General features: G+C 49.1%; 2 protein-coding genes across 3 annotated transcripts in view; both read right to left on the bottom strand.

Moving 5' to 3' along the window:
* Positions 1-583, bottom strand: part of SLC18A2 (solute carrier family 18 member A2) — a 41,121-nt gene extending 40,538 nt beyond the window's left edge. For both annotated transcript variants that reach the window (XM_069567618.1, XM_069567619.1), the window contains exon 1: positions 463-583. The gene's annotated coding sequence lies outside the window, so the exon portion shown is untranslated. The remainder of the gene's footprint in view (positions 1-462) is intronic.
* The window catches only part of KCNK18 (potassium two pore domain channel subfamily K member 18), a 37,579-nt gene continuing 24,392 nt past the window's right edge, over positions 16-13,202 (bottom strand). The window contains exons 4-5 of the mRNA XM_069567424.1: positions 571-758; positions 16-318 (exon numbers count right to left, since the gene is read on the bottom strand). Coding sequence (XP_069423525.1) covers positions 16-318; positions 571-758 — 491 coding nt within the window. The remainder of the gene's footprint in view (positions 319-570; positions 759-13,202) is intronic.

Below are 13,202 nucleotides of genomic sequence, written 5' to 3'. Positions count from 1 at the left end.
GGGCGCGGCGCGCGGTCAGGGGCCGTGCGGGGCCGCCAGCTCCCCCGACCCCAGGGCTCGCCCGGCCCGGCCCGCCGGAGGGGCGCTCGGGGAGCGGGGCACACCTGGCGGCGCCAGACGGTCCCCGGCGTCCCCCCTCGGCTCACGTGCGGCGAGCGCGTTCTCACCGGCACCTGCGCTCCGGCGTAAAACGCCCGCGAGCGCCGTCGGGGCGCGATCCCCCGCCACGGCCGGCGCTCCGCCGCCCGCGCCCACCTCACCCTCCGCGCGCTCGGAAAGGGCCGGGCGCCACCCGCGCGCCAGGCGTCCTGCACCTCGCTTTCCCGGGACCCCTCGGAACCCCGCGCGTGGCGCCCCCGGGGGCTTCCCCTGACCTCGGCCGGGCCCCTCTCTCCCGCGCGTCCGGGCGGCGATCAGTCCCCAGCGCCGAGTCCCGCGGGCGGGGAGCGGGGTCGGCCTTACCTCGGGGTGGTCTGCGGCTGCCCGCCCTGGCCGCCGTGGGCTCCGTCTGGCCGGCCGGCTCCGGTCGCAGTCTCCACCCCAGCGCCCGGCCGCCGCCGCTCAGTTTACCGGGTCCGGCTCTGACGTCACGGCCGGCGCGGGGCGGGGGCGCGGGGCTGGGGCGCCCCGGCCTCCGCCCTCCCAGCGCAGTAGCTTTCCTGTCCCCGCCCCGTCCCGGACCGGCTTTGCGCCCGGACTCTGGAGTCGCCCTGCCCTGAGCAGACCCTCGCCCCTGTCTGGGCACTTCGCCGTGAACCCTGGGGACACCGGCCAGGGTGAAGCGGATGGGTCTCAAAGGGAGGACGTCAGGAACCCCAGGGCGAGGGCCAGGATGAGGAGCCGGGGATTAGTGCTCTCATCTGGCCTCAGTTAGGAGCTAACGCTCTCGTTGAGCCTCCGTGTTCCTAAGGACGTGAAGCCTCTTCAGTGAGTGTGCCCGGGACGGAGGTTGGGGTTGGGCGGCCGCGGACAGACCTGTTTCCTGGAGAAGCCACCCAGTACCCCAGCACCCTTCCCCTCTCCCGCCTCCGGATCTTGGTGCAAAATGCCCCTCGGCCTCTTTGACCATTGGGTCCTTGGATACCCTCCAGATGGTGATGTGGCAACGCGGGGGGTGGGGGGAGAGAAGGGGACATCCCTCAGCATCACCCCCACAGTGAGAGTGAGGAAATGAGGGCCCCAGGCCGCAGAGTTCAGGTCCCAGAAAGGAGGACCATGTCCCTGAGCAGGGGGCACTGGAGACTAGGTGAGTGCCTGGTGCCCAAACAAAAGGACCCCGTGGGCAGCTGCCCAAGCCCTGTGCGCCATAGTGCTCTCTGCTCTATGTTTTCGGGGGATTCTGGAAAAGGGCCTGTTTGTGGCTGACCTGGAGCTGTCATCTTCACTACCAAAGGACAGGAGCCCTCTTTGATGTCCAAGTCCCTCTATTTTATAAAGAGAAACAGACAGACTTCCCTCCTGACACGGCTGGAGCCTTGGAGACCCTTTAGGGGGCGGGAGGAGCAGAAGGTGTTTTCTTGGAAAGCCACTTAGAATAAACGATATCTGCTGCGACTGCAGCGGTAGAGTCTGGCCGTGTTTTGTTAATGTTTGCTTGTCAGCTGGAGGCTGCTGAGAGCGGCCGGGTGCTGTGTGGGGCTCCCCTCTCTCTGTACCTCCTGCCTTCCTTCCAGACACCCCCTGTGCCATCCCCAATGTGAGAGAAATGGTTGGATAAGTAAGTAGGTCAGTAACATGGGGATTCTGGGATGTCCCAGGATGTGGGCAACTTAAATATTAAACGGGGAGGAGGGGAGGAAAACCATTTAGGAGGAGAGAACAGCTGGCAGGGAGCTGTTTGAGATGGCTGAGAAGGGTATCACGTTCATGGGGTGGCCCAAAGTGCCTGGAGTTTCAGAACCAAGACACAGGCCCTGTCCCTCTGCTCCCTGGGCCAGAGAGGTGTCATGGTTATCAGGATGCCAGGGGCCAGTCCGCTGTGTCCTTGATAGGTGACCTCGGGCACATTATGTATCTTCTCTGTGCCTTAGTTTCCTCATCTCTGAAACGGGGATGCCAACTGGACATGATGCCAACTGGACATAAGGCAGTGTTGTTGTGGGGATCCACAGGGATTCCTTAACACAGTGCCTGGCACAAAGTAAAAGTCAGCATCCACCATTCATCCACCCAACAAATATTTATTGAACATTGACCACAACCAGGCACTGTTGTTGATACTGGACAGATATTAATGACCCAAAGAGATAAAATCCCCATCCTTGGGGGGCTTACACATTCTGGTGGCAACACCACAATGGTGCACAGAGGAAGCCACACCAACTCCAGCCCAGGCATCTGGAAGAATATGGTGCTAGGGGAAAATGCCAATCCCTGGGTTCCTTCTCCTGATCTCTGCCACCCCTCCTAGAGCACCATAGCCTATATTAGCATCTTCAGATTTTTTGTTGACATGCCCAAAGGTGTTTTTAAAAAGATACATGTGCCTCAAACATTTCTCAGTTGGCACCTAAAATATTCTTTCATCATAAATTTGAATAGTTTAGGGGTATATCATGTATGTATGTGTATGTTAGTCACTTGAAGTGAAGTTGCTCAGTCGTGTCCGACTCTTTGCGACCCCATGGACTGTAGCCTACCAGGCTTCATCCATGAGATTTTCCAGGCAAGAATTATTGGAGTGGGTTGCCATTTCCTTCTCCAATGTTAGTCACTTAGTTGTGTCTAAGTCTTTTCGACTGCATGGATTGTAGCTCACCAGGCTCCTCTGTCCATGGAATTCTCTAGGCAAGAATACTGAAGTAGGTTGCCATTCCCCTCTCCAGGGGATCTTCCCAACCCAGGGATCGAACCCAGGTTTCCTGTGTTGCAGGCAGACTCTACTGTCTGAGCCACCAGGGAAGCCCCATATCCTGAATCAGTTCAATGCAGTTCAATTGCTCAGTCCTGTCTGCAACCCCATGGACTGCAGCACAGCTTTATATATAAAGGCTATATTCACCTTTATATATAAAACCATTGCAGCTCTCTTATAAATGTACCCAATGGATTATAAAATTATCATATTTTACTTAAAAATACAAACAACTTTTTCTTTAATACTGTAAATGTTACATTGTTTCTCTTTAACAATGTAAAATTTTTATGTGTTTAGCACCTTATCTATTATATGAACTGCAACAGATATATGAACATGTATTAGCATTTTAAAATTTACTTATGGCCATAAGGTCCCAAGTTCAAAAATTCTTTTTTAAGATTGTATTATTATAGCAATTATTCAGTTCACTTCAGTTCAGTTCAGTGGCTCAGTCGTGTCTGACTCTTTGCAACCCCATGAATCGCAGCACACCAGGCCTCCCTGTCCATCACCAACTCCCGGCGTTCACTCAGACTCACGTCCATCGAGTCAGTGATGCCATCCAGCCATCTCATCCTCTGTCGTCCCCTTCTCCTCCTGCCCCCAATCCCTCCCAGCATCAGAGTCTTTTCCAATGAGTCAACTCTTCACATGAGGTGGCCAAAGTACTGGAGCTTCAGCTTTAGAATCATTCCTTCCAAAGAAATCCCAGGGCTGATCTTCAGAATGGACTGGTTGGATCTCCTTGCAGTCCAAGAGACTCTCAAGAGTCTTCTCCAACAACACAGCTCAAAAGCATCAATTCCTGGGTGCTCAGCTTTCTTCACAGTCCAACTCTCACATCCATACATGACCACTGGAAAAACCATAGCCTTGACTAGATGGACCTTTGTTGGCAAAGTAATGTCTCTGCTTTTGAATATGCTATCTAGGTTGGTCATAACTTTCCTTCCAAGGAGTAAATGTCTTTTAATTTCATGGCTGCAGTCACCATCTGCAGTGATTTTGAAGCCCCCCAAAATAAAGTCTGACACTGTTTCCACTGTTTCAATTATTAGTAGTATATAAATAATAAAGCTGCAAATGTATAATATGAATTTTGTTAAATATTAAACACAAAGAGAAACATATTAGACATGTATTACCTAATGAGATGAGTAGAGAGAGGATTTTTGGAGCCTTAACAGAAAAGAAACCATATTGTCTCTGGATGTTTTTATGCCTCAGAACAAGGTAACACAGTAAAACAGTACGTGTCAGGTTGGGTGGGAGGCAAGCCTTTCTTTGTCCAGTGGGAGGCAGGAGAGTGTTGAAAGGGGAAGTGATAAAAGAGAATCCTCATGTCTCTATCTGGGTAGGTCCATCTCAGCCAGATTAATTTTTAAGCACAGGACATATGGAATGAGCATCTGCTATGGCCTGGGAAACCTTCATAGATACCCAGTATCCTGAAGTAGCAGATTGAAGAGCCAACCTGGAAAGCCCTGCCTGATCTGGGACTCTGGGACTCCATAGCCTTTTAATTGACTCAGCCCGTACCTCCCCTCTCCAGCCACACTTGCTCCTCTCAGTCCTTCTCTGCCACAGGGCCTCTGCACATTCACTGCCCAGGAAGTTCTGCTTCTAGTTATCACCTTCTCATTCTTGGTTACCAGTCCTAATACCACTTCTTAAGGGGAGCCATCCTTTCATGGACACCCCAGCCCCAAGTATCAGACAGGTCCCCTTCTCTTGTAAATCCTCATGGAACAGTTACTTCCTCCAGAATATGTCTGTCCAAGAGGAGCTGTTCTCCCACAGGTGTGATCAGTTATCTCTGTCTCCCCAGGTATCAGGACCAGGGAGACCCTTCTTGGTCATCAATGAGGTTCCGGAACACAGATGAAGCTCATTGAATACCTGCAAGGAGGATGTGTTCTGGGTAGGTCTGGTTCCCTTCTGAAGCAGAACGGTGGGGACCTGAAAGAGAGGCACCTTTGCTGGAAGGTCAAGGTTACACTCCTGTCTCTCTCCCCCACTCCTCCAGGACCAGGCTTTGAGGAAGCCCCGTAGTGAACACTGGTGGCTCAGATGATAAAGAATTAGCCTGCAATGCAGGAGGGGTCGGGAAAATCCCTTGGAGAAGGGAATGGCAGCCGACTCCAGTATTCTTGCCTGGAGAATTCCACAGGCAGAGGAGCCTTGCAGGCTACAGTCCAGGGGGTCACAAAGAGTTGGACACAACTGAGTGACTAATACTTTCACTTTCATTTTCACACATTTATTTAGCATGTTAAGGAAAAACTCAAACGAACTTCCTGGCCAACCCAGTATTTACTCTTCCTGGGAACTCAGACTGGTGAGCTCAGCCACTCAAACCCCTGCCTCTGCCCACTCCCACCCTTTTCAAACACTAGGGACTGGGAAGGTACAAAGGTCCCACCAGGGTTGACTTTTTTTTTCCCCCCCACTAAATTCCAGTATTTAGGAAAGATAAGGCATGGAGCTTTTTGGAACATGGCAGTTATTTGAAACAGGCACTATGGGAGATACACTAACAAGAGTTTAAGCTATGGATGGCTTCTGATTGGGTCGCTTTTACAATTCTGTGAATTTGAGCGAGTCGTTAAACTTTAACGTGCCTCAATTTCGCATCTGTCACTCAAGCATGATAGGAGCCCCCCTCCCCCCCCACCGACCCAGCAGAGCTGTTCGGGGATGGAGGGAGATGATCCTGGCATAGTGCCTGGCGCAGAGCAGAGGCTCACACTTGAAGGGTTTCTTGGCCTCAGAAAAGTGAAAATGCTGATACGTGGAAGGTGTGAGTGGTCCATGGGAAAATCCCCAGGCACTCCCCCCACGAGCGACCTTGGAAATAAGGAAAACAGATTTGTGACCTGGGCATTAAGCTGTGACATGCAGACAAGGGATCAGAGCAGAAATGAACGAAGGCATCTTGAAGAGACACAGTGGTTCATAGGCCAGCAAAACCAATACACTGGTTAACGTATGGGCAGAGTAAGGAGTGGAGTACCCAGTGGAGAGCCAGGCACAGGGTGAAGCAGGCCGTTCCTAGAAGAGGGAGCCCCAGTGGCTCCCAAGCTCATGAAGAGATGCTCAGACACACTAGTGATCAGAGAAATGCCAATGATAATGGGAGGAAGAGGCAGCGCTATACCCATCAGACTGGCAACAACTAGGAAGCTGGGTAAATGCCAGATGTTGGTGAAGATGTAAGGAAATAGGGACCCTTTCCTTGGGGGTGGTGTGGGGACTGGGGCAGCCTTTCCAGAGAGCTTGGTGGAATTAAGTCAGCACGCACCCTCTGATCAAGTCCACATCTCAGGGAAATCCCAAGGAGGGAAGAACAAGGGAAGGCATTACAGTGTTGGTCGCAGTAGGGGGTTGGAGGCAGCCTCGGTCTCCATCACTAGGGAATAAATAGTTGAGATGTGGAGGAAGCTCAGAATGGAGTGCCATGGATGTGGGATTACCCACGTGTCTGTGCACAGTTTCTACTAAGCCTTGAGTGTAAAGGCAGGAGGAGGCGAGCAGGCTCTAAAGATTCCATGTTGGAAAAGCACTCAGAGCACCACTTATTTTGGAGGCTTCATTCCTATGCAAGTGTCCATATTAAGTTCTTCGGAGTGCGTGCCTTCGTAGGGGAGGGGCCCAGGAGTGAGCATCTGGGATGTTGGAAAAAAAGTGGAAATAAACCAAGAAATGGGCCTTACAAGGACCAATGATGATAGTATGCTCAGAGATGAGACAGATGATCGACTCAACTCTCTGCGCACATGGTTACCCCCAAAGGGATGCCTAGAGAAGTCGAAGCCTTTCAGTATGGAGTAGCTGTTCTGAACGCATAGCCGGCACATGGCCTTTATCTCCCAGATCAGGCAGGGCTGTGCTCCGTCCTAACCCAGACTGACAGGAAGTGAGAGCAGATGGAAATCCAGGTCCAGGAAAGAGCAGAGAACATCAGAAAGAGTAAGCTGTCTGGCTAAAGGCAAAAGATACAGCTAGTGTTTTGGTCTTATTTTGTTTTGTTTTGCCTTTTCCCTCTTGTTTTCTTTATAAGTCTTTAACGGTTTATAACATTTAAAACTACAACAATTGAGGAATTGATGACGAGCAGAGGTACTACTTTCCACAGTTTATTGTGATCCACACAGTCAAAGGCTTTGGCATAGTCAATAAAGCAGAAATAGATGTTTTTCTGGAACTCTCTTGCTTTTTCCATAATCCAGCAGATGTTGGAAATTTGATCTCTGGTTCCTCTGCTTTTTTTAAAACCAGCTTGAACATCAGGAAGTTCATGGTTCACATACTGCTAAAGCCTGGCTTGGAGAATTTTGAGCATTACTTTACTAGCGTGTGAGATGAGTGCAATTGTGCGATAGTTTGAGCATTCTTTGGCATTGCCTTTCTTTGGGATTGGAATGAAAACTGACCTTTTCCAGTCCTGTGGCCGCTGCTGAGTTTCCCAAATTTGCTGGCATATTGAGTTGCAACACTTTCACAGCATCATCTTTCAGGATTTGAAATAGCTCAACTGAAATGCCATCACCTCCACTAGCTTTGTTTGTAGTGATGCTTTCTAAGGCCCACTTGACTTCACATTCCAGAATGTCTGGCTGTAGGTGAGTGATCACACCATCGTGATTATCTTGGTCATGAAGATCTTTTTTGTATAGTTCTTCTGTGTATTCTTGCCACCTCTTCTTAATATCTTCTGCTTCTGTTAGGTCCATACCATTTCTGTCCTTTATCAAGCCCATCTTTGCATGAAATGTTCCCTTGGTTTCTCTAATTTTCTTGAAGAGATCTCTAGTCTTTCCCATTTTGAAAGAGATGGGAATACCAGACCACCTGACCTGCCTCTTGAGAAACCTATATGCAGGTCAGGAAGCAACAGTTAGAACTGGACATGGAACAACAGACTGGTTCCAAATGGGAAAAGGAGTACGTCAAGGCTGTATATTGTCACCCTGCTTATTTAACTTATATGCAGAGTACATAATGAGAAACGCTGGGCTGGAAGAAGCGCAAGCTGGAATCAAGATTGCTGGGAGAAATATCAATAACCTCAGATATGCAGATGACACCACCCTTATGGCAGAAAGTGAAGAGGAACTAAAAGCCTCTTGATGAAAGGGAAAGAGGAGAGTGAAAAAGTTGGCTTAAAGCTCAACATTCAGAAAACGAATATCATGGCATCTGGTCCCATCACTTCATGGGAAATAGATGGGGAAACAGTGGAAGCAGTGTCTGACTTTATTTTTGGGGGGCTCCAAAATCACTGCAGATGGTGACTGCAACCATGAAATTAAAAGATGCTTACTCCTTGGAAGGAAAGTTATGACCAACCTAGATAGCATATTCAAAAGCAGAGACATTACTTTGCCAACTAAGGTCCATCTAGTCAAGGCTATGGTTTTTCCAGTAGTCATGTATGGATGTGAGAGTTGGACTGTGAAGAAAGCTGAGCACTGAAGAATTGATGCTTTGGAACTGTGTTGTTGGAGAAGATTCTTGAGAGTCTCTTGGACTGCAAGGAGATCCAACCAGTCCATTCTAAAGGAGATCAGCCCTGGGATTTCTTTGGAGGGAATGATGCTGAAGCTGAAACTCCAGTACTTTGGCCACCTCAATCGAAGAGTTGACTCATTGGAAAAGACTCTGATGCTGGGAGGGATTGGGGGCAGGAGGAGAAGGGGACGACAGAGGATGAGATGGCTGGATGGCATCACTGACTCGATGGACGTGAGTCTGAGTGAACGCCGGGAGTTGGTGATGGACAGGGAGGCCTGGTGTGCTGCGATTCATGGGGTCTCAAAGAGTCGGACAGGACTGAGTGACTGAACTGAACTGAACTGAGAGGTACTACTTAAAACAACTATAACTTAAAGGATGAGGGTGGTTGTGGGGATATCGAGCAGCCAGATATCTGTATTTCATGTGAAGTGGTATATTATTCACTGTCAATGGACTGTAAGGAGTCAAGAATGTGTATTGTAATCTCTAGCACAATCACCATAAAAGTAATAAGAAGGAGAATAAATAGCTAACAGGAAAATTAGATGGCATTCCGTAAAGTATTCAAATACTTGTAAAAGGCAGGAAGGAGAACAGATGAGCAAGAAAAAAAAAGAAGAAATCAAACAAAAAAAAACCTAGAGGAGTCAAGTAGAAAACAAAAAATAAAATGATGGATTGGGGGCTTCCCCGGTGGCTCTGTGGTAAAGAATCCGCCTGCCAATGTAGGAAACACAGTTTCGATCCTTTATCCAGGAAGAATCTACATGCCACGGAGCAACGAAGCCTGTTTACCACAACCATCGCACCTGCGCCCTAGAGTCTGGGAGTCAGCACTGCTGAAGCCCGCATGCCTAGAGCCCAGGCTCTGAAACAAGAGAAGCCGCCGCAGTGAGAGGCCCACACAGCACAAGAGAGTACCCCCTGCTCGCTGCAGCTAGAGAAAAGCTCCTGCAGCAACAGAGACCCAGCACAGCCAAAAATAAGTCAATAAAGAAATAAAAAAAATTTTTTAATGAGATTGAAATCTAGCTATATTAACAATTACATTGTGTGTGGGAACACACAATTAAAAGACAGAAATTGTCAGAATAGGTTTTTTTTAAAAAAATAGTCCCGCCTCTATGATGTCTGTAGGAGACCATTTAAATATAGACACAGGTAGGTGGAAAGCAAATGGATGAAAAAAAAAAAATACAGCATGCAAACTGTAAGCATAAGCGTGCTGAAATGACTGCATTAATATCATGGTAAAAGCGATCAATTCAGTAGAAGACGTAAGACTCAATATGTACACACCCGAGGAGAACTTCAAAATGTATGACACAAAACCAGACAGAATTAAATAAGAGAAAAAGACAATTTCACAGTCCAACCTAGGGAATCTAAACACCTAGACCAAAAAATCCGCAGACATAGAAGATCCAAACCACTCCATCAACCACCTTGGTTTAATTGATATTTATTCACCCTGAACAAACGACTTCACATTCTTTTCAAGTGCTCTTGGAAGGACTTGGCCAAGATCGGTCTCATTCAGAGAGCTTTTTTCCTTCTTGAAGCCAGCTCTATCTGTTGTTGACCACGTATATAAAGACTGAGAATACAAGTAGGAAAAAAATGCATTTTGTTTTCATTCTTTTCTGAGTTCTTCTGCACACTGCAAAGGCACATTTTCTGTACAAAGTTTAACCAAATCTACTGTTCTGGTTTTAAGATAGAATGGCAAAGCAAATGTCAATTTACTTGAAGGAGGCCTTGCTGACGGCCAATGAAATTAAGTCATAGATGCTCTAACTTAATAATTCAATCACTGAATTAACTGGCTTCATGCAGCATTATCTGTAAAATGTGGGTCTCCAGGTTTGGCCACGTTAATAGAATCACTAACCTGTCTGAGGACATTTGCTGTAATTAGAGGCTGCAGAGGAGCCAGGCAGCTGTGAAGGGCAGTATTTCATCAGCTTTAAGCCTTGATCCTCCACTGTCACCTGGACTTTTGCAATCATCTCCAGTGGCTCCGTTGACGGTCACCCAGGCCTCCTGCAGTTCACCCTCCTCACCTGTTCTAGAGAGCTCCAAAACACCAGAATGGTGATACCACTCCCTCTCTAAACCTTCAGTGGCCTTGCACTTGGGATAATGTCAAACATCTTCGATGTGGCCCAACAGGAAGTGCGTGTTCTGGCCTCGACCACTCCTCCATCCTCATTTACCACATTGTTCCTGCCGCTGGCATAAAATCAGATTCCCTTCTAATTAGCGGGGCTCTCACGTGGCATCAGATGTCTGTGTGTATCACGGGGGTCCTAGCATTGCAGCTGGAGGAACCCCGGCCCAGAGGCCATGCCCCTCCTGGGTCATGCAGCCTCCACACTTCCTATGGCCCCTGCCTTCCCCCTGCAGCCACAGAGGGCTCCTTGCACTGAGGTTCTCTGCCTCAGGGCCTTTGCATGCTCCATTCCTTCTGCCTGTGAAGTTCTTCTCTGCCTCTTTGCTTCTCTTTCTCATTCCTAGTCTTCCATCTGTTCGTATATCTTGTGCTCCTTCCCACCCAGAGCCTTTGCTCAGGCCATTTCTGCTTGCCGGGAATGTCCTTCCCTCTCGCTCCTTTTAACTTAGTTAGTTCCCCCTTAGCCTTTATGCCTCGGGGCCAAGACCAGGTAGGCTGAAAGTAAATGGATGGAAAGGTGTTTCTTCTCAGGGAAGTCTTCCCAACACCTGTGCCTTTGTTGCTCCTACTATATTGATTGGTTCTTTCGTTCCTGCTATTTCTCAATTATAATCTGTGACTGTGAGACTATGATTAATGTCTGACTTCTCCATCCCTCCTTCACACAGTCTGAGGCAAGGGCAAGGCCGCTGGGGTCTTGCTCCCCACGTCTTCCCTCTAGAGCCTCACGCTGCCTGGCACAAAGTATCCATAAATGCAGTGGTTGACGCAGGCTTGGAGATCACTTTGGCAGTGAGCGCCCTCTGAGGGTGACTCGTGGAATTGACCTCTGTTCTCCCAGGCTGTCTCGCATAGGCCATTGCAAGAGTGATGCCCCTCCACCACCCGTCTCCTACCTGCCCAGGCCCCGACCCCCTCCTACCTGGTTGGGTTTGAAAAACCTTTTTCCTGTCATTCCACCAACTCACTAAAGTTCAGTTCAGTCACTCAGTCGTGTCCGACTCTTTGCGACCCCGTGAATCGCAGCACGCCAGGCCTCCCTGTTCATCACCAACTCCCAGAGTTTACTCAAACTCATGTCCATTGAGTCGGTGATGCCATCCAGCCATCTCATCCTCTGTCGTCCCCTTCTCCTCCTGCCTTCAATTTTTCCCAGCATCAGGGTCTTTTCAAATGAAGTCAGCTCTTCACATCAGGTGGCCAAAGTATTGGAGTTTCAGCTTCAACTTCAGTCCTTCCAATGAATATTCAGGACTGATCTCCTTTAGAATGGACTGGTTGGATCTCCTTGCAGTCCCAGGGACTCTCAAGAGTCTTCTCCAACACCACAGTTCAAAAGCATCAACTCTTTGGTGCTCAGCTTTCTTTGTAGTCCACCTCTCACATAACTACTGGAAAAACCGTAGCCTTGACTAGACAGACTTTGTTAGCAAAGTAATGTCTCTGCTTTTTAATATAGTGTCTAGGTTGGTCATAACTTTCCTTCCGATTTTAATTTCATGGCTGCAGTCATCATCTGCAGTGATTTTGGAGCCCCCCAAAATAAAGTCAGCCACTGTTTCCACTGTTTCCCCATCTATTTGTCATGAAGTGATGGGACCATCATGATCGTGCCATGATCTGCTCACTAAAATCTCTGCTCAATTTATGGTGCCAAAGCTTAGTGGCTCAGGTGGTAAAGAATCTGCCTGCAATGCAAGAGACACAGGTTCGATCCTTGAGTTGGAAAGATCCCCTGGAGAAAGGAATGGCTACCCACTCCAGTATTCTTGCCTGGAGAATTCCATGGACAGAGAAGCCTGACAGGCTATAGTCCTTGGGGTCACAAAGAGTCGGACATGACTGAGCAACTAAGCACACAAGCAAGGAATTGCTGTCTCTGCTTGTTAAAGCCTCAAGTAATTGATTCTTTCATGCCCCTCCCTCCCCAGCAGTTACTTACAGCCAACCTACTCCCAACACCCCAACCTCTGTTTCTTCCTGACTGAGTCTTTGCTTAAGCAGGACCACCCACATAGTATGACCCTCCTGCCCTTAGGAAGGGGAGCCCAGGAGGAAACAAAATGCCCAGATGTGATCACACTGTCACGGTTTCACCATCAAAGCTGAAGACCCAGGGGACTGGCATCCTCTCATTCTGTAGATGGCTCCTCTTACCCCCAACTCCAGTCACCACCTCCTGCTCCAGCGGTCCCCTCACCCGCTCCCTGGCACCAGGTTCTGCCTCCAATCCATCAGTGACTGAGCGGATCTCACTGAACCACTGCTTCCAGCGAACCCTTCCCCAGCTCAAGAGCCAAAGGTGGCTTCCTGTACTCCTATCCAAACACTTCTGTGTTTCAAGGTCAGTCGTGTCTGACTCTTTGTGGCCCCGTGGACTGCAGCACGCCAGGCTTCCCTGTCCATCACCAACTCCCGGTGCTTGCTCAAACTCATGTCCATCAAGTCGGTGATGCCATCCAACCATCTCATCCTCTGTTGTGCCCTTCTCCTCCTGCCTTCAATCTTTCCTAGCATCTGTGTTTCAAGGTTGTCCACAATCCACCGCCCCCCCCCCCGCCCCACCCCAAGTTCCCACCTTCGGCTCTAATCACACTGGCCTCCTCAATTCCCCAGCAATGGACATTATTCATATTTTCCACATCTCTCTGG

Source organism: Ovis canadensis, chromosome 22 (assembly GCF_042477335.2).
Source record: "Ovis canadensis isolate MfBH-ARS-UI-01 breed Bighorn chromosome 22, ARS-UI_OviCan_v2, whole genome shotgun sequence".
NCBI classification, from domain to species: domain Eukaryota; kingdom Metazoa; phylum Chordata; class Mammalia; order Artiodactyla; family Bovidae; genus Ovis; species Ovis canadensis.
Note: the sequence above shows the minus strand (reverse complement) of the source record. Positions and strands in the feature narration are given on the sequence as shown.